General features: G+C 43.9%; 1 protein-coding gene across 4 annotated transcripts in view; it reads left to right on the forward strand.

Annotated features, from left to right (window-relative positions):
* FAM219A (family with sequence similarity 219 member A) overlaps positions 1–25,692 on the forward strand; it is a 102,509-nt gene that overhangs the window by 36,236 nt on the left and 40,581 nt on the right. For all 4 annotated transcript variants that reach the window (XR_010886823.1, XM_067315251.1, XM_067315252.1 and 1 more), the window contains exon 2: positions 18,392–18,491. Coding sequence is in view for 3 of the 4 variants with exons in the window: in XM_067315251.1 (XP_067171352.1) it covers positions 18,392–18,491 (100 nt within the window). In the remaining variant the exon portion in view is untranslated. The remainder of the gene's footprint in view (positions 1–18,391; positions 18,492–25,692) is intronic.

Raw genomic sequence — 25,692 nt, forward strand, 5'->3', positions numbered from 1 at the left:
GTTTGTGCGTCGTATTCTGCTGGGCTTAGGCCACCTCTTTGTGCTGACTTGGCTTCACCCCCCATCACACCCCTCAGTTAAAAGCCAGGGCTCTGCAGGCACTTCATACAAGCTCTTGTGGATGGTGCCCAATTTCCAGATATGACACCAATCCCATAACTTAGATTGAAAATGTTGCTTTGGGAAAAAAAATAGTTATGAGGTGGATTTTTATTTCAGTGCAATGATTGTAGACAGAAAAGAGTTTAAATGGAAGTGTAACCAGTTCAAAGTAAATTGAAAGCCTCCAGGCTGTGATATGTTAGAGGGTAGGTTACAGGTGGGTTAGAGTGCTGGCTGTTTGTGGCAAGTGAGGTGTCTCACATGGGAATGATTATCTCAACAGGGGATCCTCTTCAAGACTGATGGGCTCCCAGCTATGGACAGTGAGCTACTTAAGAGTGAAGATAAAAGGTCTGGGAATAAGGAGTGGGAGCTGGTAAGAGGAAAAGAGAGAGTGTGAAAGAGCAGTAAAGAGCAAGGGAACCTAAAATCATGTCCTGAGATAGCTGCACTTAGCTTACAGGCTAATCGTTATGATGTGTCATCAGTACATTATGTGATTATACATCGTAATGGGCCAGGACTCTGCTGCCTTTTCTGAAGGTCATTACAACGCATTTAGGTATCTTTTGTATTTGTACAACATGAGCGTCAGTTTAGATAGATCTGTATGCAGTGAAGTATGCTGAAGATATGCCCAAGGGTTAGGCTATATGTAGATGAGCTTTTTAAAAAGCGAATTTCATCTAAAGCCTCAGAAGCTCTCTCTGAGCTGTGGTGCTGGGGGCAGGGACCTAATGAGACTGCTTTAATGCAGCTCTAACATACATATTAGGTTGCGGTTGGAAAGATAGTCTATCTTTCAAGGTTTAAGCAGCACTTTCTGAAAGTGCCTTCAATTAACAGCTAATGACAAGCTTTCTTCAGTGCTTCTCTCGTTATCTTGTATAGCCAGATAATGAGGATGATCATCTAGAGAGACTCAAATTTATTTACCATTTTTTATTTCATTGGAAGACTTCTGGATATTCGAGCCAGTAACATTCCTGATTTGTGCCTCAATAAGTCAAGTGCCCGAGTTCAACTTAAATCTATCATGGCTTTCAAGATTTAAACTTTCAAATAGCTTTTTCCGGTAGCACAGATGTTGCAAACCTTAAATTAATGCACAAAGCTACTTCTACCCTGTGAAAGATGGAACTAATAGGTAAGAAAAACAGTATCTCTTCCCCATGTCTGTCATCTTAATGCTAATGGCAATTAAAATATCTACAAAGGGCTATTTCAACTAAATATCTCATGTTCACCAGTATTTGAAAAGAGAATAATGAGCTGAAAGTGTTTCTGTGCCCACCTGCAGTGTTAATTGAAGACCATGAAGACAAAGAGGTAGAACTAGACTCAAGGGACCTTTCTTATGGAAACTTTGTGTGACCCATCTCTCCTGCATTTGGATATATTTTCTAAGTCATCCTCGTTAAACTGAGAGGCTTCAGTGGTAATGAGAGGTCTTTTAATTCTCCCCCTTGTATTAATTCTACAGGCAACTTAAAAATTACATTGAAAGCCTTGTAAAGATCCTGTTTATATGTTATGTTGACTCTGTGCTGGTCTCTGCTTTTCCATACATGCTAAGCACAGCAAAAGAAATGGACACAAACATGACCTAGCCTCAGAATTTACAACTGAGAAGGGACCTGCAGGAAAGTCGTGCATTTTTATTTGCTTTTGAAGATCATGTGTTGGTCTTATTCTTTTAATTGTGAGCTCCTCATAGAAATGAGACTCACGGGGGGAAGAAATTGTCAGATGTGACAGATTAGTAGAGACAGGATGCTTTACATTGATTGGGGATGTGTGACATAATTGAAACATTGGGGAGCTCTGTCCGAATTACAGTGGTTTGGATGATAATGAGAAAGGAGTAAGTTCCTGAGAAAATTAACTGCGTGAAGAGCATGAAGCAATTCATAAGGCAATTCCAGAAAAACATTTGGCTGGAAAAGGAAAGTGACAGGAAAAAGAAACAAGCCTGTATGCTGAACCCAATCTTTAAAATGTCTGGGGAACAGTTCTGACCTGTGAGACTTGATTTGTTTATGCAATTTTATGCTTAATATCAAATACTTGCAGGAAGGGATCACCTTTCAGCACTGTAATATAGTCCTGGAGCTGCTGCTCCTGACCGCTTTCATTCCTCTGCAGTGCAGTTTGAAGTATAATATTGGTAGTTATTGCTTTCTGGTGCATGCTGTCAATGTGTTCAGTAGAAATGCGTTTATGAAAATGCTCTTATCTGGGGGGGGGGGGGGGGGGGGATAGAACCCTGGAGGAGGACCCAACTCTGCCGCTGCTGTTGTGTTCAGCAGCTTCACCTCTTTGGATCTCAGTTTTCCCAGCTACAGAATAGAGGCTAATGATTCAGGCCTCTCTTGCAAAACACTTTGAAAGATGAAAAGGAAGATAGAAAAGCTGAGACACGGAAAAGAACTTAGCAGCACGGCAGGGAACACAGAGGAGCCATCTGTGCAGTGTGGCGACGGAGGCTAAAAGGCAAACAAAAGTTCAGGGACATTAAAATGCAGTAGAGAGTAGACAAAATACTGTGAAGCCATTTTAGTCCAATATTACATTGCCTGGTACATTGGGTGTGGTTTTGATCACCCATCCTAAAAAGGATTGCAGAATTGGGAAGAGTTTGGGGATCTGCAACAAGAAAGCAAGGGACAGTGAAAATACTGCATTTGTTTCTCTTTGAAGAAGCAAATAAGAGTAGGCATGCTAAAAGGAGGAAAATAATAAAGGAGATAAAAAAAGAAGATAAGGGTCTAGTGGACGTCCTGACTCCTACTCCAAAACACAAGATATTAAGAACACTCAAGAAGACTGAAAGACGCAGATCGCAAAGCTGATTTAGTGGGGTGACTGAGAGAGGCTGGAATGAGAACCATCCCTGCAGCTTATGGACCCACTGGCACAAGGTACCATTTACCAGAACAGGAGAGTTAATGGATAGGAAGAATACCCAGATCTACATTAAAGTAAAAATAAACAGTCTGGAAGGGATACAGACATTTGTGTTTCAGCACTTCTGGCAGCCCTCTAATTATCAGGGCTTAAAAGGAAACTTTCCCAAATACTGGGTCATCCTGAAAGAGATTTCTTACTTTGTTTTGGGTGAATGAGCAGGCCTTTGGTAAGGTTGAGGTAAAGCGCGATGAGGCTGCTGGTCTGATTTGTTATGGTAGTTCCTTTGCTCTTATTTCACTTAATGTTCCCACTCTCTTGGCTATCAACACAGAATGGCTGTATGTGCAGCAGGGCTGATACTGGCAGACAATCTAACAGGGTTACAAGGCAGTACACTAATAAATATCAGTACACCAGCTGGGGAAGGAGAAGCCTACTGGCTACAGAAGGACGTGGCAGTAGCACATGCAGGATGAAAAGATGCATAAAAACTGTGAAGTTAAGCCTCCAAAAAGTCTTTACAGCCTGATTTGGACTTAATGTGCTACAAGTAGTGCATGGTCATGTAATCCAAGACCATTTCGCTCTTCAGATGATCAGGGTTCATTTCACAGCACCATAGCTGTATTTTACTGTAGCCTCATTGCTCCTGTTGGGTGTCTAGGTCTCATTTACTGCGCACTAGTCAAAATTCCATCTGCAAGCCAAACAAATCATTCTGTGGGCTGTTCTGTAGGGTTTGGCACTACAGATAGTGTCTGAGTACTTTACAAACTCTTGGGTTATCTCTGCAGCCCTCCTGCTAGGTGAGAGGATGGATGAGAGCCTCTCAAGATCCTCCCAGCCCTCTCAAGATCCCTTCCAACAGCCTTTCATGTGATCGTGTGGCTGGACAGATAAAAAGGGCTGAGACAGTGCTTAAGTCCAGAACATCGTTTGGATTTTCAGTGTAACATACCTATGGTCTGATGACTTTTTGTTTTTTTCCTTCCTGGTTCATAGCTTTTTGCCTTTTCAAAGCACAGTTCCCGCTGACTTTGGTAGCAGTTGCGAGCACTCAGCAAATCACACCCCGGGGCTATGAGCCAGGAACCCGGCAAAGGAGGGAGACCTTAGTAGTGACCCTTTGGGGGATATCTGGTTGAAGAGGCTTGACACATTTCATATAACTCCAAAGCGAAGGTCCCAGTTCTCTAGGACAGCCCTGAGTTGCATAACCAGGAGATCGTCTTTCCTCCCGTGTGCTCTGCTCCCCTGTTCCCTACACGACTTGCAACTTCTGCAAGAAATCGAGTACTTGGGCTTCTGTTACTTCATTCATCTCTGGCATAGGTCCATCCTGTCCCCTGAATTATCCAAGGAAAAGGGACTACATGAGTATGTCATTAAAGACTGTTTCGTAGCACATAGGTTGAAGGGGCTCAAATTAGACTGCAGTGGCTGTATTTGAGAGCTGGGCTAACCAGTCCTGCTCGTTCTTTCTAAGGTCAGTTCCCTGCCGTTTTAACAGAGGAAAATGGAATAAAAACAAATTCTTACATGCCCTGGCAGAGAAGCACCGGCATGGCTCGGGGCATAGTCTGAGAGCGCTCAGCTCTGTGCTGCAGACCTTAGCTAAGGCCAGGCCCCAGAGACAACTAGATTCCTAAATCCCGCTGATTTTCGTTGATTGCAAGGGATCTCCTAGGAGTTTAATACCAAGTCAGTCAGGGGCTAATTGGGGAAGTAACAGCAACAGTAGGTTATTGTCTTTTGTGTGCATGAGCCCTGGAAGAGCATGGAGATGCATGGGATCACAGACATCTGCTGACAGCTATGTCCTATAGTGCTTACAGTCCCATATGCCTTTTTCTGGCCCTGTGTGTGTGTATAAAAATATAAAATATATAAATGTATGTATATTTTAGATCAGACTGAGAGAAATGTCCAGAGTAGAAGATTTGAGCCCAAAGAGTTGACATTTGGCAAATGAAAAAACCTATCAAAATGAGCAGATTTGATCAGAGAGCAAAGCAGGCAAAACAAACCCTCTATCGCTCATAGCAGTCTGCCTTACGGCAGGGCCTTCGGGAGCCCAAGCGCAGGGCTTTGGGCTTGGTTCATGTCTCTGTGACAGAAGGAGGAGTGGCCCAGAGGGACCTGAATAAACAGCAAGAGCCAGAGAGAGCACGTGTCTGAGCCTGTCCCTGGGAGCTCGGATCGTTGCAGTCACCCTTTCGTCTCTACCCACGTAAGCGGCTTTCCCCACGTGCAGGGTGAAGGTGATCCAATTAGGCTTTTTGTGCATGCAATGAGCTTCCTTGACCTCCCGTTCCCACCTCGGGGGGAGTTTCCTCTTGTGCTCAGCAATCTGGTGCATCTCCTCAAAAGGGGCCGGGGCCAGATGGCTTGATTTAGGCTGATGAAGGGGCTGCCTTCGAAGGAGAACTGAGGCGGAAGCTGTTTGGCCTGATACCTCTTTCTGGTGCTGCCCACGGGAGGCTGAGCAGACAGGCTGCACCCGAATGCAGCCAGATGGAGACCAGCTCCACTGCAGGAGGGAGACAAATTCTTCTTTAAAAATGCTCTCTTCATACCGTTAGATGGGATCTGGCTGCCTGCATTTCAAACAATTTCCTCACAGCCAAGTTTATCTCAGTATTTGAGGCATATTCTGCTCTTTGCCCCGTTTGCTGCGTTGTGTGAAAGATAACAGCACTGAACTGTCTTCTCAGGGGCCACCCAGGAGTGTGGCGGATATTGTGTGTACCACTGGGCTTAACCCGAACGTGGTTAAATACTAGCTGCGCTTGTCGCTTCCTATCCGCAGCGTCTGGCAGCGCCGTGACTGCCGAACACCTTGCCGAGCTGAGCCCCAGCTGGCTGCATAGGGCTGCCATCGTCTCCTGGCCCTCTGAGGCTAATAAACCAAAACCAAAACCCTGCGATAACTGAGGGAAACAGAGGAGCAAGCTTAGCTTCCCTGCTTTCAATAGGGGAGAAGAAAAAAGCTGCTGCTTCTGGAAATAAAAACAGTTTTTCTTCAGGGATCTTCATTTTGCGCTTTCTTTCAGTACTGGGCGGGGGAGAATCACGTCTGGTCTTTGGAGACAAACTAATTCATAAGCTGCATTTATGAAATCAGCGATTTCCCTTTAAGCCAGCTCCTGTGCCTTCGTCTTGGCTTCCCTGATTAGTCACATAATGAGGATATTTCTAATACAAACGTATCAAGGGAGAACTGAGCCAAACAGCATTTTATCAGAGGAGAATCTGTATCCCCTTGCATGCTAATTAGTCACCGAGACGCAGACTTGGAGCGGGGGGAGGCATGAGGCGAGCTGTGATTTTTTTAAAAGCCGAAATGCTTTGTGCCCTCAGAATTTCTTACACATGGCTCAAAAGCCTTGCCAAGGTGGAGTGCGATTTGAGCTCGCCCCCAGCCTTCGCGTTCCCTGCCCCTCAGATGTGTTTGCCTTGCTGCTGATTCTGCTGCTATTTGCGAGGTTATTTCTGTCACAAGCTTGGCTAAACAGAAACTCTCTCCTTATAAATATGGAAATCGGATGATTGAGCTCTCGTCTCTTGGGATAAGTTCAAAGCGTTGTGCTGAAGAGGAAGAGGCTGCTGAGCACTCTGCTTGGCGGCTTTATTTTCTGTATTCAGGGAGAGAAACCGGTAACATATTATTACTGGAATCCATCTCTGCAGAATGGGCGAACAACCTCTCAGGCCATGTTCAGGGCAATGTGCTGAAGACCTTGAACTAGAGCCCAAGCTAAGCACAGCAAGGTAAGGAGAAGAGTGGAGAGCATTGCTGCCTGCATCGTGCTGTCCTCTCAAAGGCTGTTAGCGTTACCAGCCAAACCTCTCTCTGAACTCTTCAGCCTGAATGAGGGGTCGGGAGGCAGTGCTGCAAAGAAACAAAAGCTTGGGGAAAAACATGGGCTGTGGCCTTGAAAATAGATATATATACATGGGTGGCTTGGCCAGATAGTAGCAGACAGTTATGTTGTTCCCAGCAGAGCAAGCCAGCACCACATAGCTTTCTCACTCTCCATGGTGGAGCGCCCCACTCTGTCCAGCCTAATATGGTCTCCGCCTCTGAGATCTCCACCTGTCTACAGGGTGACAAACATGGTTGGTGTGCGAGCCTTGGCCAACTGTTCCTCCTTTGGGTTATATTGCAAGAGTCTGTGGTTTTAGTTTTGTTAAACAGCTTTGAATTCCACTGGGCATCCATTATTCCTGAGAAGACTCTTGAAATCTCCATCCCAGAGTGATGGATTTCCACACTGCTCCTTCAGGACTTTGTTTAGATCCTGCTTTACAATCTGTCTCTTTTCTTCTGTTTTCTCAGTGTCTTCCTGGGGCAGAGGTGGCTTTGGTGTTGGACAAATACACATGTATTTGCTCTTCCCTTCAGCTTCCTGACTGTTTGCATTTGCTGCGCAGCCTTCCCAGGGCACTGAATCCTTGAGATTGCCATGCTGGTGACTTCTCTTTTTTCTTGAGACAGTTCTATGCAAGTGGTTGAAGGAAGGCATGGTGATTCCCTGCTGAATGAAAAATAGGTGTGCAGTGGAGAAGAAACTCTATGGTTTGGACATGAATCCAGAGGCTAAAGAAAGGTTTTGCACTTTACGTGTATTTCGTTTTCATTCCAGAAGTGTCCGACATCAAGTTGACAGTTGACAGACAGCATTTTTAGTTGCGTAGGTCTCCCCATTGACTTGAGACATCAGTCAGAGTACATGCAGAGCCAGACACACCTGCACTCTCAGAAAGGCAGGGATTTACTAGAGAAAGGAAGGCTAAAGACTGATTACTGGAAAAGGAGTGAACATGAGAAGCAATCAAACAGCTCAGAAAAGGATCTGAGGGAATGGATAAAAAAGGCCAGAATATTCCAGGTGCAAAAGGCAAGGCCTCATTCATCTTACATGTATAGGAGTTGAACATGTCAAAAATCAGCTGCCTTTCATAAAAAAAAAAAAAAAAAAAAGAAAGAAAAAAAAAAAGGTCCTAAATGTTACCTGGAAAAGAATAGGTGGCCCCAGAGGTGTGCTAGTAATGACTGTGCCATTCCCGCACTGATTGGAGCTGTTGGTCTGTTGAAAGGTATGGATGTGGGACCATCCTGGCCTTTTCCTGCTATTGTTCTCACCGCCAGACACACTGAAAGCTTAGCGACGTAGGATTTGCCGTGTTGGATCCAGTGCATGACCTCTGAAAGTGGTTATCCAATCTCCAGGGCACTGGATGGAACTTATATCACTGGAGCTAGACTTTTCTACTGTCATTTGTATTGTGCTGGGACATTTTTGTCAGAATACATCATCTCTGCAGGACCTGCCAGAGCCAGACGACATTTTTAGTGTTTCCTTCAGGCAAGCTTTGATCTCATCTATCACGTACGGCTGGAATAGCCTAGCTTTACGCAGGGAGGCCTGAGGCAAGAGACGCTCAGTACACCAGTTCTGCATTGCTCATGAACGTAGCATTTCAGCAGTGATGGCACCACTTGTCTTGCACTTTCCCGGCCTGTTTCTCTGGGTGTTAACCATCCATGGGAAGGAATCACAGCTCCTCTCTGCCATGCAGAAGAGTCTCTGGTTGTCTTTGTTTCAGGTGGAAAATATGCTCTTTTAAAATAGTTTTGTTCTTGGTGATGCTCCTTTTAGGCCTTGGAGTAGTAAAGTTGGCACGTGCATTTGAAAGAAGCTCTAAACACTAACCAAGGAGCATGAATTCAGTCACTAGCAGATCCTGCTGTGGTCTCTCTTGGGCAGCCCTAGGGCCGTGCAGAGCACTGGTGCTTTCCATAGGATATGGCCAGAGCATGTAGCCAAGAGCCCAGACTCCTGTTCCTGCCTGCACCCTCCACACTGTGACCTTGGGCTGACACACACCTAAACTTTTAATCATTTTTAGGATCTCCTTCCTCATGAGTTGAGGTTTAAAGAGCAGTTTTAAAGTTATTTGGGAGGTTTTGAGAGGGATCCTGGTTTGAACACATGCCAGTTGCTAAACTGGCTCTTACTACAGCTACTAAGGAATTTCTCTGTGATGCTTTATTGCCTTGAAGACCCATATGGCTCATGTTTGACCTCAGAGCTATGGCTGTATGATCAGAGGGGCAAAAGGAAAGGCATAATGCCCTCACTTATGTGCATCCTTCACAAGGCAGAAAATGTTTTGGTATTGAAGCATCCTGAAAACATACCAGCAGTTAATGGCTGCTTTTAAATAGTTATTGCATGCCAGCCACTGGGCTGCAGGCAGTGGGGAGTGCAACGTGGCATTTCTCTGATTTGCAATGTTAATGATCCAATTTAAGTCTTGTAAAGTTAGCACAAGATACCAAACTATAAACGACTGTGATAATAGTGATGGCGCTTATGTGCATGAGAAGAGCCTGGAGGGAAATACAGTGTTAAATATACTCTATCATGATTGAAAGGAAAGGACCAGGGGCTGCTTGTGCAGTTGGTTTCTCTGAGGGAAATCTAACAGGAATCATGTAATTACTCCCATTTTTCTCCCTTGTCCCTCAGTTGCTTTCCCAAACTATTTATGTGCTTACTGACTTGGCACTTCCTCTGTTATATTAGACTCCCAGGATTAGACATACATGATCATCCAAAAAAAAAAAAAAAAAGAGACTCTCTCCCCAGCGCCGCAAATACCATTTTGATTAGGAAAACAGATGTCTAAAACTTCTTGTTCACTTTCCACTGCTTGCGCCTTTCGGTTTGTTGCATTTTGTTCAGCTCGAGAGGGAAGTCCGGCGGTCTCTTCACTGCCAGGGTTTCGAGGGAGCCGTTCAGCCCGAGCACTGCAGCACAGCAGTGCAGGCCAACGCTTGTGTCGTGTACCCGCTTTAAACAAAGCAAAGAGCTGATGTCCTCACTACCTTCCAGTGAATTAAGCTGCACCTTACAGGTATGCGTGCTGGAATGTAATTTCAATGCTTTTGAATATGCTCTTCAATTCTGCTGCAATTTAATTAAGAAGACTTGAGGTTTTAACCGTACCGCAATGTTAACACTGCTGGCTTTTCAGTTGCTGAAAAACAATGACTTCAGATGCTGATTTGACTTACAATTATAAACGGATCTGGTTCAAAACCTGGATCCTGTAGTGGATATTGCAGGCCTAATTTTTTACCGTTAAATGAGATCTGTTCAGCAGCTGCTCAGAACAGAAAAGAAAACAATGTTGTAACTGGTGCGTTGGCAGAGCTAGTGGAAAGTCAATAAACAATTTTTTATTGCTTTTTAAAACTGAGTCAGTAGCTCTCCATGTATTTCAGTGCATCATTCGCTGTGTCACCAAAATGCCACTTATTTTCACTCAGGTAGGAGAGTGGCGATGCTGAGATAAGCGGTTAGTGTTTTGAATCCAGCAGTGTACACATGTTGATGCAAAGCGCAGACTGTGGCTTCCTGGGAGCCTTCTCCTTCGGTCACCTTGTGATTCTGGCACTTCCTGAACACGTGAGACTCAAAAATGATGCTTCCTTCCTACCTCAGCTCACCAAGACAGAAGTGAAGGCCAGTCACGGTCCTTGAAGGTGGACAGGGAAGTTTGGAAAACCTCTTATTCCCAGGATAAACTGGTGTTCTGCATAAATGAAGCAGAGTCCTCTCCTCTGAAGATGGATGGGGGAAGAGAGTGGCTAGGGGCACTGCAGATCATCCTGAGGGCAGGTTGGAGAGAAAAGATTGGAGCCTGAGTGTGTATGACCTCTGTCATCCCATCTGGGGTGGGTCCTAGGAAGGCTGTCAGGGCAGCAGCCTGCAGGGTATTGCAGAATGGCTTTCTCCAGCCTGAATGGATTAGCGGTAGGAGACTGTAGGCTTAGCACAGTGTCCTGGCATCAGTGTCCCCCTTCACTATTTGAAAGAGTTTGCAGTCTTTCTAGACCTAGCTCTGAGTACCGACGTCCTTTCCCTGTGCTCAGGACAGACTCAGTGTGTGCATTTGCATGCCATAGCTCTGATTCTCTGAAAAACAGTGCTGGAGCATGAAAGGGATGTTTTGTCTTTGAGGGTTGTTCAGAAACATAGCACTGCTGACTCCTAGGTCAGGGGAGCATCAGTCGCTTTGTCACCTGAGTGTTGTCGGCTGTAAACCAGATAAATTACAGAACATATGTTACCTCATAGCCACTATAGATGACTGTTTGCACTCACTTCTGGCCTACTAGTTGACTATCTTAAGTGTGCAGGCATGTCTTCTTACCCCTAAGTCGTTTCTCTTCCCAGATCTCCTTTTGCATAGATACAAGGTCTGCCTTTGCTTATGTTGTCACTTGGAGGTGTCAGGGCTTTTGAAACCTACCCCTGCCATGCTGTTCCACTCCTTCCTAACCAAGCATTTGGTTTATGAGCTCTTCTACAATTTTGTACTGAGCTTACTGGACCTCTGGTCTGACTTAATAAGACAATTCGTATGTCCTTGTTTGTTTCATATTTCATATACATGTGAAATTTCTCTAGAATTTGAGAATTTTTCCAAAGCCCTGAATCTGAATTCACAAAAGTAGTATGAGCTCTTGAACCTTTTCCTGTTATTTAAACCTGTTTCATTAAGACTCCATTAGATCATTGCTCCACACCTATTTAATGTTCCATAAGAAAACAAACAAACAAAAAAAATCCAAACCAAAAACAAATCCTTGTCTTCAAATACATAAGAACTAAGTGCTGGACCATAGTTAGCTGGCAATGAGATGAATCTACATCCAGAAGGAAAAGGATGAAGAAGTTGAGTAAGACTAACAAATAGAGGAGGATAGGAAGGGGGGCTGAATAGGGCCTAGCAAGATCATGGACCCTATCACCTTGCTCCAAAACCAGATCACCTTGCCCCAAAAGCAGATCACCTCTATTGACTTTCTACCTGACAAGTCTGTTCCTGACCAGGGCTTTAAATCCTCCGGGAATAGGGATTCCACAGCATCATCAGGCAAATGAGCAGTTTCTCAGGCTTACCTCTGTAGTTTTCCCTAATATTTCCATGCAACCTTGATGCAATTTAAGGTACTCATTTCTTGTTCTCTTAATCAGAAAGGTGAAAAGAAAATTACTCCTTTTTTTCTTGGTGGTAGCCTTTTCTATATCTGAAGACAGCTGTTACATTCCTCCTTAGTTCCCTGATGGTCATAACTTCCAGCTTTTATCCATAGGGGAGCTGAGGGGATCACATCGTTCTTGAAATATGGGCTCCAAAACTGAATGTTTAAGCTGGAGCCTGGGGGATGCGGAGTAGAGTATGGGAGAACCTTTTGCGAGGTTTGCAGGTTAGTTCCTGCCTGACATCCCCCTCTGACACTTTCCTTTCTCTTGCAAAACGTGCTGTTACTGACCACTGTTCAACTTGATGCACTATAAATCTCTCATCCTTTGTGCCTCTCCGTTTTATGCTGTTTTTCACATCGACTATGTATGTCTTGGTTCCCAATGTTTTTTTGAACGCTCCGTGCTTATAGACATTTAATGTTTATACTGCAGTGATACTTAGAGGCTGCAGAGGCCTGTTGTCCAACGCCCTGTGTAACTGTGCTTATACGTACCCGCCTATGCATATCAAGGTCCCTTCCCCAGAAAGCCTGCTGTCTAAAGCTGCCTTACAGCTTGAGGCAGAGTGAATGTGTAAATGGCATATCATTCTTCTGTTCTTGGGGCAAAGAGACTGAAGGCATAAATATTTATTAGCAAGAACAATTTCCTACCCCAGGAGTCTGGTATGACAACACAGGAATGACAAACCCCTCGGTGGACCTGAATGTACCCCCGGTATTTGGGGTACACGTGGTTTCTCACTTGTTATTCTGTTCACTGAGTCAGTCTCTCATGCACGGAACATTTATCAAATTTTCAAACTCTGTGTTTGACTTGAAAAATAAGCAAAACACTTGAACCTGTCCTTTCTTGTTAGCATTTATCTGCAGCGTGTGACCCACATGGGCAGCTTTGGAAAGCAGGAGCCTGCTGAGCTGTGAGCACTCGCTGTGGGCTGTCGCACAGGCAATGGCACCAAGGCTCCCAGGGTCTTTAAGCTGAGCGGCAGAGGAGAACAAGCACATCATCAGCTGGTACTGGGGGAAGACAAAGTAATGAGCATTCGGCTTGTAATGATTCAGCTCCTGATAATCGAGCCAATGCATCTGAACTGTGTAGAGAAGTGACGGGTAAAGCCCTATATATTAGGTCTTTCCTTGAGATTTGAGTTTCAGGGCAATCTTCTCCTGCCTTATCAAAAAACAGAGCTACTTTGATGGTCACAGAATTTCTCATAGAGAGGAGAGTAGTGAGCATTTTCCTGTGGCCATAAACATGACTGATCTTGGGGATTGGGAAGAGTGGGCAGATAGAGACATCTGTTTTCAGCTATACTTAAGGAGCAGCTGAAAGCCACAGAAACTGCATGTGCCAATTCTCTTCCTCATGCACAGGAGTCCTGGGGCAGTTACAGGGTGGAAGGCAGAAGGCTGTGAAGGAAAGGTAAAAAAGTTGCATTTTCAAAGGTGCTGAAAGGATGTGGTTGTACCTAGAGCCCAGCTCCATTGCTCGGGTTAAAACCCTGCCCAGTTTGCCAGTTGTTTGGGGTTATGTCCCGCCACAGTCAGCGTGGGCTTTGGGGAAAGGCAGATGGCGATAAGAGTAAAAAGACTATTGGCCTGGTGCATTACAGCAAAGCTTGTGTTTCTTGATAAGTACTGCAAAAAGAGAAGGGGAAAAAACAGGAAAAGAAGAAAAAACTCACTGAGTGTCCCATATTCCTTAAACTCCTGATTTAAGTTTAAAGTGGTTTTGGCTTTTCTCAGTGCCCCTCCATACCAGGGGTTCACACTGCTTCTGCTCCATGAAGGCTCGCTGGAACTAATTTCTGATGTTCAGAAATGGCATATTGGACACACGGGAGGACACCGCTGTACCTAGCAGCAGGGCAGAGTTTTCAAGGTCCATTGTGTCAAGCCTGTAGAATGAGCCAAACTAATCAGGAACTACCCTGCCATTTGGATGCTGTGGTTGTCTGTGCCCAGTTAAGCTGTGAGCCTGTAGGGAGAAAACTTTGATTAAACTCTGGCCCCAGCCAAACGTTTTTGCCATGGCCTGATTGAACGTATTTTTTCCCTAGGAACGAAGACATAAGGAGAGCTCAGGAGCAGAAAAACCTAAAATGTATCAAACTCCCAGAGCCATTTAGAGCCCCTGCAGCTGCAGCTCGGCAGTTGCCTTTTGATTGGGAGTGTTGTGTTCCACCTAGTGAGCAGAGAGAAATCACATCATCTGGCCTGGGACTGGTCACACCGCATAGCTATGATTTTGATATTGGGGTCTCAGCTGAATGCTTCAGTCTAGGGAGGCTTGTAAAATAAAATAAAATAAAATAAAACCACAAAGTAAATTCTAATAGCAAAAGCACTTGGTGAAATCTCAGTGTGCTCATAGGTGTTCGCAAGCAAAAGGCTAATTAGTCAAGTCAATTTTTCTCTGGGTAGATCGGATATATACAGCGAAATGCATGCGTTCAGTAGGCCCAAAAGCAAAGTGTGTTTGTTCAAAGAGGCAATTCCAACCGAACTACCGTGGGAATTCTGTCGTTCTCGCAGTCAGGGTTTTTACTATGGAGTCTTGTGCATTGCTGCAGAACGTATAGGAAGTGAGGGATTGGAAATATGACAGGGCCTCAGCGCTCACAGGCCGGGGTAAATGCACTCTAGCATTAGGGAAGCTGTCTCTGGCCCAGCTCAGTTTTCCTTTTACTTCCATTTTAAGCTTTAGAGGGAGAGGGCCTGCCCTGTGCACGGCCGTGGTGGTGGCTCAGACTCTGCCGTTCCTTTGTGATCCCTTTGCGTTGGTGAAGCGTCTGCTGCGAGGCAGGAATGTGTTTGCACCCGAGTCTGCTACGGAGGTGCAGTTCACAGAGCTGAGGTGGAGAAGTGTCATTCCAAACCTTAGAAATGAATTCCCAGTGTAAACTGGCTTTGTTATGGGCTCTGCTGGTGTTTCCTTCGTCACTCCAGCCTTCCCTGATGTCTGAGTCAGGGGTGCAGCCTCAGCCAGTTGTTAGGCCTCTGTAGTTGAGGGATGGCTCCAGTTGAGTAGAGCAAGTCCAAGACCAGAGTCCAGATCCTCAGAGGCACTTAAGAACATTTCCCCACTCCCATTTTCCATGCAAACTGATGTCTAATATATCTGGCAGGTTACCCACAAGGGGATACTACTCTGTCAGCAGATCAGTTTCTGAGTAAAGCAGGGTCTGTTTTCAATTTAAAGGGATTTAAGCATAAACAGTTTAAATGTGAGCTAGTCCAGGAGGCCAGGCCTCCTCCTTGCCGTGTGAAATGCTGGCTGTGGGCTCCCTCCATGGGGGAGTTCACAGGTCGGAGTGCCTGACCACGCAGGCGAGGAAGGCAGTATGCAGCCACCGCACCATGTCCTTTACCATAATATCTCTACTCCCATGCCCTCCTGCAGCCTGCTTACAGCAGATTGTGACTCCAAGAGCTTGTGAGGAGGCATCCAGCTCTTGGAGTCATGCTCTTTAAAAACAGCTGTATCCTGCTGTTTCCCAAAGCACCAGAGAAAAGGTACTCATGCTAGAAGCCTGGACTCAGTTCATGGGCTGCCAGTTAGACCACCTTACACATCCCTTTCAGTGAAGTTCTGGCATGGCTGAGAAACCACTGTCCTTCCTACGATTTGGCCGTTCCCAGGAACATCCTTTCATGCAGCCTGGATTCTGGTACAGCCCCTTCAACCGGGTGTATTTGAGAGACCGATCCCATGTTACAAAGATACTGAGAGAACCAGTCTTCAACTGAGATCATAAAAGAGGTTGACACCAAAAATAAAAATGGCCATTTGAGCTCAGATTAAAGGTCTCGCCAACCTCAGTGTCCTGGCTCCAAGAGGTCAAGAACAGGGTGAAGCTGTAGCACTGCCCCCCAGTTCACTCTCCAGCCTCCAGGGATGGGTGGCTCAGGGGCTGCCTGTGCCAGAAGCGGTACTTTCGTGTTTAATAGCCCTTGATGGATATTTCTTCCACTCATTTATCTCACCCTTTCCTGAGGCCCTTTTAGCATCCACAGTATTACGTCATCTGCTGTAGGGAGAAGTACAGTGTTGGCTTCCAGCTGCTGCTGTGTTAATTGCCACTTGATAATGCCATCTCGGTCTTGTGTTGCAGAGAAGAAAGGCGAGCTGATCCTTATTCACGCCGGCATCCCCCTCAGGATTATTTAGACTTCTCTCAGATCCCCCATCAACTGTCTCTTCCCAGCTGAAGGGTCCTAGTCTTAGTTGGTCATCTGATGGAAGACACTGCACAGCTTTGATTACCTGGGCCCCCTGTTCTGAAACAAAATGTATAAAAAAGTATATTGCTCCAGGGCTGGCAGGAGGATGGGAAGTATTGAAGATGGAGGCACACCCCTGTATATGCAGTGCTGGTACGAGGTTTTCTGCACGACCTCTGCTCCTTTCCTGATTTCTGACATGTTTCACTGCTGTTGAGCGCTGAGCTGACGTTTTCGTAGAATTATCTGCCATAATCCAAATCTCTTCTTTAAGCGATAGTAGCTAGTAGAGCTCCTCATTTTCATATGTAAAGTTGTGATTGTTTTTTTTTTGTGTGTGTGTGCCACACTTCACTTTTATCTTCATTTAATTTCAACTGCTGTATTATTGTTTAGTCGTTCAGTGTTATTAATGATCTGATATTCCTCTTCATAAAAGTAGAACTTTTAACTTAAAATTCATGTGATTCATTATTTGTGCCTAACTGCGTGCTCGTGAAGACTACCTCATTTGTTTGCAACCTGCTCTAACCTTTTTCTCCATGTTGTTAAACAACTGCCACATTCCTCACAGCAGTGGCTGCATTAAGGGAAGAAATCCTGTGTGGTTAAAAGTTACTTGTTTTGGGTCGTTGAATGTAAAGTCTTGTAAGCACCGTCCTTTTTAAGTACTGTCAAAAAAAGTCATCTGGAGAATTCAAAGGAGCAGAGTTGTGGTAAAACATTATCACCCTACACGTGTTATTTGACCAGTTTCTATGAAAAGAGAGCCTAATTTGAAAATCGTATTTTATTTCATAAGTCCAGTGTATTATAAAGAGCTAATGTGCACTGCAAAGAGAAGGCACTGGGGAGGAAGGGACGGTAGTTCACTGAGTGATTTTTTTACTGAGAGTAGAGAGGGATGGTCCCTTGCTTTGAAACTCTGGCTTCTTGCGTACAGGTGTCAGTGCTGAATCACGGGGTGCATTTTGATAAGAAAATTTGTAAATGCAAACTCTAGAAACTGAGAGGTGGAAAATCTTAATTAGCCAACTTGGAATGGTGTTTTCTAGTATATAGTTTCTGAAAGTTCATTCCATTTCTTCTGTAGTGATGGTTTCTTCGGATATTTGGACCTAATATTGGATATGTGTTTTCCCTGTACAGCTACCTATTATAAATGAGATTTATATATATATATACATGCATATATACTTATCTTCAGTTTAGTTTCTAGCTTCTAGGTGGGAAGAAGTGGATGCATTTGACAACCAATTTTAATTTACACTATGGTGCTAAATATAGGCAATTCTAATGTGTTTGAAGCTTCCAGTGGAAGGACTTTAATATTTTTATCAGTGGTGGAACTGCCTGAATTGGTAGTTTGTGCATTAGAGGATTCAGAGAGAGACTGTACTATAGAGCACAACACTACTTGGATTAGACTGGCTGCAAGTTGGCCTGCTGGAGCAGACTTTGTGTCTTGGGAGCTTTTGTTTTAGGGAGGATTTCAGTGGTGGTGTAAGGTGCTGTGTTGACAGATGCTGAAATTAATCTTCTCAGTTAGCCACAAAATTGGTCCAGCACAGGAAGTGGAGACTTCCTCAGTCTTCCCCCACAGGGACCGGAGTTTGAATTCTCCTACTCGCTCAGTCTTTGTTCCTTCTGAGCTGGACTTTCACACAGCTAGTCAAGAGCTTTTTAGTTTTAATCATAAGGTTGGTTGGTCCACTTGGAACTGGGCTGAAACTGTAAATGCGTTTCATACCAACAGACCAAATAGTCACTGCATGAAAATGGTTTTGGACTACTGCCAGCCCAGGTTAAATTTGAACTGATGACCCTCCCCTCCATATTATATTCCCAGTATCATCCATCATGTAAGTTTGATGCTGAAAGCTGACATTTCCAGAGGTCTTTTGAGCATACTCAACATGCTTCCAAAATTCTGTCTTTTGCCCCTACATTTCAGTCATTTGAAACACAAACATATTCTCTGTTCCCTCCAAATGCGGGTGGGGACTCCCCTAACAGCCAGTTAGAAAAATGAGTGCTTAACTCTTTCAGCTAAACCCTTCTGTTTTGTTTCGTTTTCTTTCTTAACAGGATCCAACAGCTGCATCAATTTCGGACAGAGATTGTGATACAAGAGAGGGAGAGACCGTAGCCATGAACTATAAGCCGTCCCCACTTCAAGTAAAATTAGGTGAGTCTTTGTTGATGGAAAATGAAAATGCTGTATCCAGGGCTTGAAGTATGGTATAGTGCTGGTGCAATCATATGCAGATCTCCGTATTTATGGTTGAGCATGCCAGCTCAGCTCAGACAGCTCTCAGAACAATTTATCAGTGTGACCCTGCTGCTCAGAAAACCAACCTACAAACGTTCAAGGGCCTTGTATTTTGGGATGGGGTGGAGACTCTCTTTTGAAAGGAAGGCATAGTTTTTCACCTCTACGGACTTTTATCAAGGTAAGATCAAGGCTTGGCCAAGAAAAAGAATGAAGATAATGTAGAGGGACTGTAAAAAAGAAGAGAAGACAGGATGACTGCGAGCAAAAGGGAAAGGATCAGAGGCTCAGACCATGACCAGGAAAAGATAGAGCTGTTTTACCGTGAGGTGGAGTGTTTTAGGTTTGTAGAGGTTCACACAGAAATACTCATGCTCTTTCTGAGCAGTATTTTCTGTAAGTGGAATCACATTAGCACAATACACCACTTTCTCGCAAGGCTAATGCTTCCAGAGGGGCAGCAATCCACACTATTCTGCTTCCAAAACTTGAGCCAATGTTGTACCACACAGACTCAAGAACCTGACAAAAAACAGATCAAAGGAATAGTGTGGTTTTTGCTCAGATCATGGATAAAAGATGGGAATCTAAGCCTGGAAAATTTCTGAATAGGAGCAGGAAGCAGTTCCCTAGTTGTCCTTCACATCAGAACAAAGGACATTGATAGGACACTGCTGGAACTGATTGAGGGTGACTATGCTGTGTTGGGGAAGGCTCTGAAAGAAGTGGATGTTCAGATGTTCAGTGGAATAGCTCTAGCCCCTACAGAATAAGTGACAGTGAAGGTCAGCAGACAGCTAATGTTAGAGCAAGATTTGAGGAAGTCTGAGCACTGGCATATGATAATGAAGAGATTTTCTCAGTAGACAAGTTTTACCCAAGGACCTGCAGCACTACTGCAAACACTGGTGTTGGCCTCATTGATAAGAGAAGCCTTAAAGAAACTCCAGGAAAAGGCTAGGAAGCACTTGTGTAATCTTAAAGCTTTGCCTGAGTACATGAGAGTAGAATAGTCAGACAAATCTGGACATGGCGGTGCATAAAGGAATATCACAGAGCAGGCCCATAGTCAGCAAAGGAAAAGAAAGCATTAGCTGAATAAGGTATTGGTGAAAGAGTGACTAGGGAGGAAAAAACAAAAAGTTGGATATGCAAATGCAGCAAGATTACGCAGCAAAGTGGAGGAGCTTGAACTACTGATCCAGGATATGAATGAGTGAATTAGAACAGTGTATCTGTCCTGCAGTAGCAGTCATGGGTACTCTAAAGCCAGTAGCTGCTGTTCAGGAAAAGGCAGGGTGTAGCAATGTGTTTTGATGATGGCACAACTCAGAGTTTGGTAAAAGATTACCACTGCCAGCATGCCATATACCACCAGAATCCTATTCTGCTGCCCAGAGAGTTCTGTAATGTTATTAGAAAAATATTTACTACTGCAGTAGTTGTTATGGGATAGTTTAATGTCAGGAAGCGGGCTGGAGAACAACTGATACTGTTATTGGTACATCTGAGATATTTCTGCATTTCTGGTCAATAAAAATATCCAGCAGAGATTCACTGGAGTGATAGGAAATGGTGCTGTTTTAGACTTGGCTTTGGTAAGTCATGACGACATTGTAGCAGAACTGATAATAGGAAACAGCTTTAGGTTCACGGATAACAAATTCATTTCATGTAAATTAAATGAAAAGATAATTTAAAGTAGATCTGCAACAAATTTCAGAAGGAAAACTTTTGTAAACCAACTGCTTAAGCAAAGACAAGTGAATTGAGGAGCCCGGGAACTCAAACGCATCAGGCAGTGTTGAAGGAGAAAGATGAAAGGAGATTACTAATGAAGTTCCCCAGCAGTCACTCTTGTGACTAATCTTATTTATGTGTTCATTAACTTTGGCACAAAAAACAGGAGTTGGCTAAGAAAATTTACTCATAACATATTTGGGAGGCCTCAGTGCAACAAAGAATCAGAAATACTGTAGAGAAAGAACATTAAATCTGTAATAATAGAAGTGAGAAAAATTAGATAGGAGAAAATGAATCTGTTGTAAACTGGGATTTTATCATTTGGAAAAGACTAAGGAGGAGGAAGACCTGATACCTTAGTTGATCGTAGAATAACTAATTATTAAAACGAACTAATACAAGAAAATATGCCATAGTCACACTTCTGCAGAGTTTACCAGCTTTTTTCCAAACATCAGATATAACAGAACGATTACTCTTTCTGCCAGAACTTCTGCATACCCACATAGGGAAATTTTAATTCCATTTGGCCACTGCTGCATGCTGTTATCCACCAGTAAAGAGGCAAAGGGAGGTGTAAGAATCAGTTTTTCCATCAGATAAAGATGCATCATTGCCATTGTGAAAGGCCAGGGTAGGATATTTGCAATGGTGTGTAACAATTCCCTCTCTTGAGTTCCACCAAGAGAAATTCAAAGTGAACTAGATTTAGAAAAGGGCTGCAGATGACCAGGGAAGTGGAAAGACTGTCATATGAAAACTAAAACAGGTTGGCTTGTTGAGGCTGGTAAAGCAAGACTGAGAAGGGATCTGCTTATCCTATATAAATCCATCAGGAGTAAACACCAGGGACAAAAAAAGAAATATTTGAGCTAACAGACAATGTCAGCACAGGAACAGTTGGTCATAAATTGGTAAGGAATACATTTAATCTGGAAATATTCTTAACCATGAAAGCAGGGACAGCCTGGGCAGGCTTCTTTGGGGAATAACAAATCTAGAAAATCCCCAAAACTCCTGTTGACTTAGAGCTCCATAGGAATATAAAAGGGAGGCTGTGATCTTGCTGCCTGCCAGGACTTCCTTTCTAGCTAGTGCTTATACCCAGCGAATATTCAGTGCTGACAACAATATATTTACGAAAGCAATAGCGGCCTGCTTAAGGGCAATTGTCCGACAAGGCTGATGAGCATGTTCCTGCCCTAACTCCAGAGGGAAGTCAAACACCTCACTCAGCCAGAGGATATAGTGTACCTCTTTAATTATGTGAACACATATCCAGTGGCATTTGGATCGACTTTCTACTCTTAGGCATATCAAGGTGAGCTCTAGGTTACCTGGGGCAAAGTGAGACTAATTGTATTGTCTCCAGCCAGTGGAACATGTCTTTAATCCACATCAGTTCCTGCTGCTTTTATTCTTAAAATCTGCCCAACCTATAGAATTTTCAAGCAGTTTAATGGCTCGCATCTCTCTGTTCTTGCTCCTATTCATCCAACTCATCTTTTGTCTCTTCTTCATTAAACTCATCAGGACGTGGATTGTCTTTTAATCTCTTTAAGCCAGACAAAGTTAAGGTACTACATAAATGTTTAATAGCTTAACTGGCAGAGCCATTGTTGCGGTTGTTAGCAACTAGGATTCTAATCCTATTGCAAGTTTTCTGTATGGATAGTGGCATTTTTCACTGTTAAATCAGAATCAATTGTTCAAATGTCAAATGCTCCGATGGAAGGTTGATAAATGTCATTTTTTTTCTCTGTGAAAATTCATATATAAATCTGTCATATGTGCTTGCTGGAAGCTTGGTTCAAGTGAGCTCAATTAAATACCAACCCAGCATGAATACAACTTTTGCTTCCAGAGCCCGCAGTGATTGAAGTGTGACAGAAAGAGTGTGCTGTGCTACATGCACTGGGCACAGACTTATCCTGCTGTTTAAAAGTCCTTTCTATGTTTGTTTCTTTCCCTCTGTCATTAATACATTTCACCGCCATATGTTTGCTTGGGAGTCAGTTTGATACAAGAAAAACTTCACAGGTGCACTCTATTTCTAGTGTCTTCCTAAAAATTAGACCTGGTTTGTGAGTGGAATAGTAAAACATTTAGCTTGCTGCTGGGGGCACATGGAAAAGAACCTTGCATCAAGGGCAAATAATATCTCCTTGGGGTTCATATAGTTCATCATCTCAAGCCCTTACTGGAATTATATCCATATTAATTATATATTTCCTGCTTTTCTAACACTCCCACTTTGTCTTTCTATCAGAAACTCTTCTGGGCTTGACCATGCTTCTTTCTTACTTGCAAATCACTGGATAAGGATCTGGCCAGAGCCGTGAGGGACTAGGTGTCCATTAGTGCTTGTGACATATCTCCAACACATCGTTATTAGGAGACATATCCAAATGGAATGCATACCACAAGGCTTTTGGAAACAGAAGAGAGTTGTGATAAGGAAAGAGGGAGAAACAGAAAAATCCGGAAGTGTTAATCTCAGAGACTCCATATCCACTGGAAAGCAGCAGATCCCTATGGGATCCCCAGCAGCTGATGTATTATTTTAATGAAGCTTGTGCCACCTGTTTTTCTACTTTGCATTTTTAATTTCACTTCTCTGCATTGAAATCCCCCCCAGACAGTCTGTCCTACCTAGCAGTCAATGATGAGACAGTTTTTGTTAAAACAAAATTGGCAATGTGGCAATTGATTGGACTGTTGCAGGACAGGTCACAGTGGTGATGAGGGACTGTGGCAGTGGCATCTTCATCCAGAGCATCCACCACACTTGGGACAAGGGCAGTAAATCCCCCCCTTTCCCCATCAGCAGGTGAACATAAAAGAGAGCAAGAGAGAGACTCATAACAGCCTTTATCCCTCCAAGACATCTCTGTTTCCTTCCCTTACTCAGTGGCTATGATTGGCATGCAGGCTGGCTTCCATGCTGGCTTTTGTGTGATTTCAACCAGTGTATGGGGAAGCAAAACTGGAGTGCCCAGACTGTAACACACAGCCATGACAATTAATGGGCTTGAGGGAGATATTCCTCCCACAGAAGGAGGTCCCTGACTGTAACTGGCTTCAGGAAAACCAAATGGCAAGTGGTGATGATGGATATCTAAAATCAAGCTGCCACCAGGGAGTTTTGTTTGTTTTGTGGAAAACTAGAGAGGCTCTCCTTAGCTGTGGGTTCTAGAAAAAGAGTAAATCTTCTCTAGTTGTGAAAATACATGCTGTCTAGACCAGATCCAGACGAGACTTGAATGGTGTAGTCAATACCTTTCTCCCCAGCTTTTTGACCTCTGAGTAATTCTCTGTGGACTCTTTCACCTAGACACCCATCAGGGATCCAGCCCACCTAACAACAGCCCTTCTTAGCATCTTTATTTTAGAAAAGGTACTAGAGCAGTGCCTGTTTATAAAGTTCCCATTCAGCCAATGGGGAGAGGTGGGTATTTTTGGAGGGCTCTGGGAGGATCTTGTCTGCTTAGATGTGAGCATGTCCTCTGTTTTGACTAGTTAGAGAAATAAGGCACTACTTTTGGAAGACTGCCCAATGGGTTGCCTAAATGTATGTGAAAAGTGAATGCCTAAGCTAGGCAAACTGGATCCCACCCTAAGATTCAGTGAGCTACATCCAGATGAGGTCTTCTGTTGTATGACCCAAGAGGAAGCCTAGTTCATATTGATGCCGACTTGAAAGTGTTTGTTTTTTGTCTAGATTTTCATTGCAAAACTTCTTGTAAAAAGTGGCTTGAAATGCAGATGTAACAGTTCATTTTTCTGCTTTCCTAGATGCAGTTTCATTTCCCTCCCAGTTTAGATCTCATTCTGACATAAATCTTAATACCAAGAAGTATAGTGGCTGATACGAGTCAGCCCCATAAGAAGAAGCAAGTTTTACAAAGTTGCCTTTGATGTAAACTACTGTAGTTCAATTATATACTCCACCAGCCTAACCAGAAACTTTCCTTGCTTCAAGAAGCAGGAAGCAGTCATAACACTCATACAGCAGAGCTATTTCATGAATAAATAGGGTGCTAACACTTTCCTCCTGGCAGCTGCATTGTAGGATGTTGCTGTAGAGATCACTCTTAGAGCGGGTCAGTCACAGCCGAGCTACTGGGAAGGAAGTTCTCACCTGGAACCTGGACCTATTGCTAGGGTGGGCATAAAAGCCTCTTGAGTCACCCTAGCCTGGCCTTTTGGCTTTCAGTATGACAATAAAGAGATGAGAGCAACTGAATGGCCATAGGGAACAGATTATGATGTGAAAGTGGGGCCTGAGCTATGCAAACAGCTCAGGGAGAGGTGAAGGAAGTCTTGATAGAAAAAGCTGTTCTCTGGCAAATAGCATTAGTGCTCACCCTCCAAAGAGAGATCTTGAGTTAGACCGCCAAGGGTTCTTGTCTGCTTCTACTTCCTTCTATATCAGTCCCACCTTTCCACATGAGATGTTGACAAGGATTAAACTTGAATTTTTCAAGAGGCTTTTCCTGTTCCTGCTTATGCTAAGACACTTGCTGCTCATCAATGAAAGGTGACTCTTTGATACCCAGGGCTGGGTTGTAGGATATGAATACATGAAAAGTGGCAGCATAAATCCATGCCCTGAGGGAATGGACCCAACCCCAACCTCTTGCTCATCACTCCATCACTGTGTTCCTCCGAGTATGAACATCCTAAAATTTTACCTGATGGCAGCTAAGGAGTTCGTATCTCTGGTTTCCACAGTGTCTAACTGGGGATGGGGATTCTGTGTGAAGCTGCCAATTAGGTGTGTTCACTTCCAAGCACCAAATTACTTTACTTGTTCTATTGGATTAATTCCTGCTCATTAGCAAAAAAGATTCTCAAAAACCTCGAGAAACTATCTAGTCTAGAACAGATATTCAATTAGAGCAAGCAACTCTGGTGAAACAGCAAAAGAACCCCTGTCCCAAAGAAATATAGCATGTTGCTCCCTGATGTGCTTGACTTGGACAAAACTGAGGATCTGATTTATAGCTTGGCTTAGATTCTGGGCCGCAACTTGGTGGAGATCAGAATGAATAGAGGAAATAATCCATTTGGGGACAGAGGCTGACAATGCAAGCTGTGGTGTTAGCTCCTGCCTTCCAGCCTGCTGCCATGCATTTATGGCAGATATTAAATTGCCTTACTGTCAGGAAGGAGTAGTACTGGGAATATCAGTCAATGAGTTGAGAACTACAAAGCCCCGAGGGTTCAGCATAACAAAATTGGTGCATTTCTGGTTGAAACTTTACAGATAGTCTGTAATCCTAGTAAAGGATCGACTGCCTTTTTCTCTCCATGTTGCTCCTGAAGCTATGATTTTTCAATTTCTGTAGTTAGTTAACCCCTTCTCCTAAGG

Source organism: Apteryx mantelli, chromosome Z, assembly GCF_036417845.1.
Source record: "Apteryx mantelli isolate bAptMan1 chromosome Z, bAptMan1.hap1, whole genome shotgun sequence".
NCBI classification, from domain to species: Eukaryota; Metazoa; Chordata; class Aves; order Apterygiformes; family Apterygidae; genus Apteryx; species Apteryx mantelli.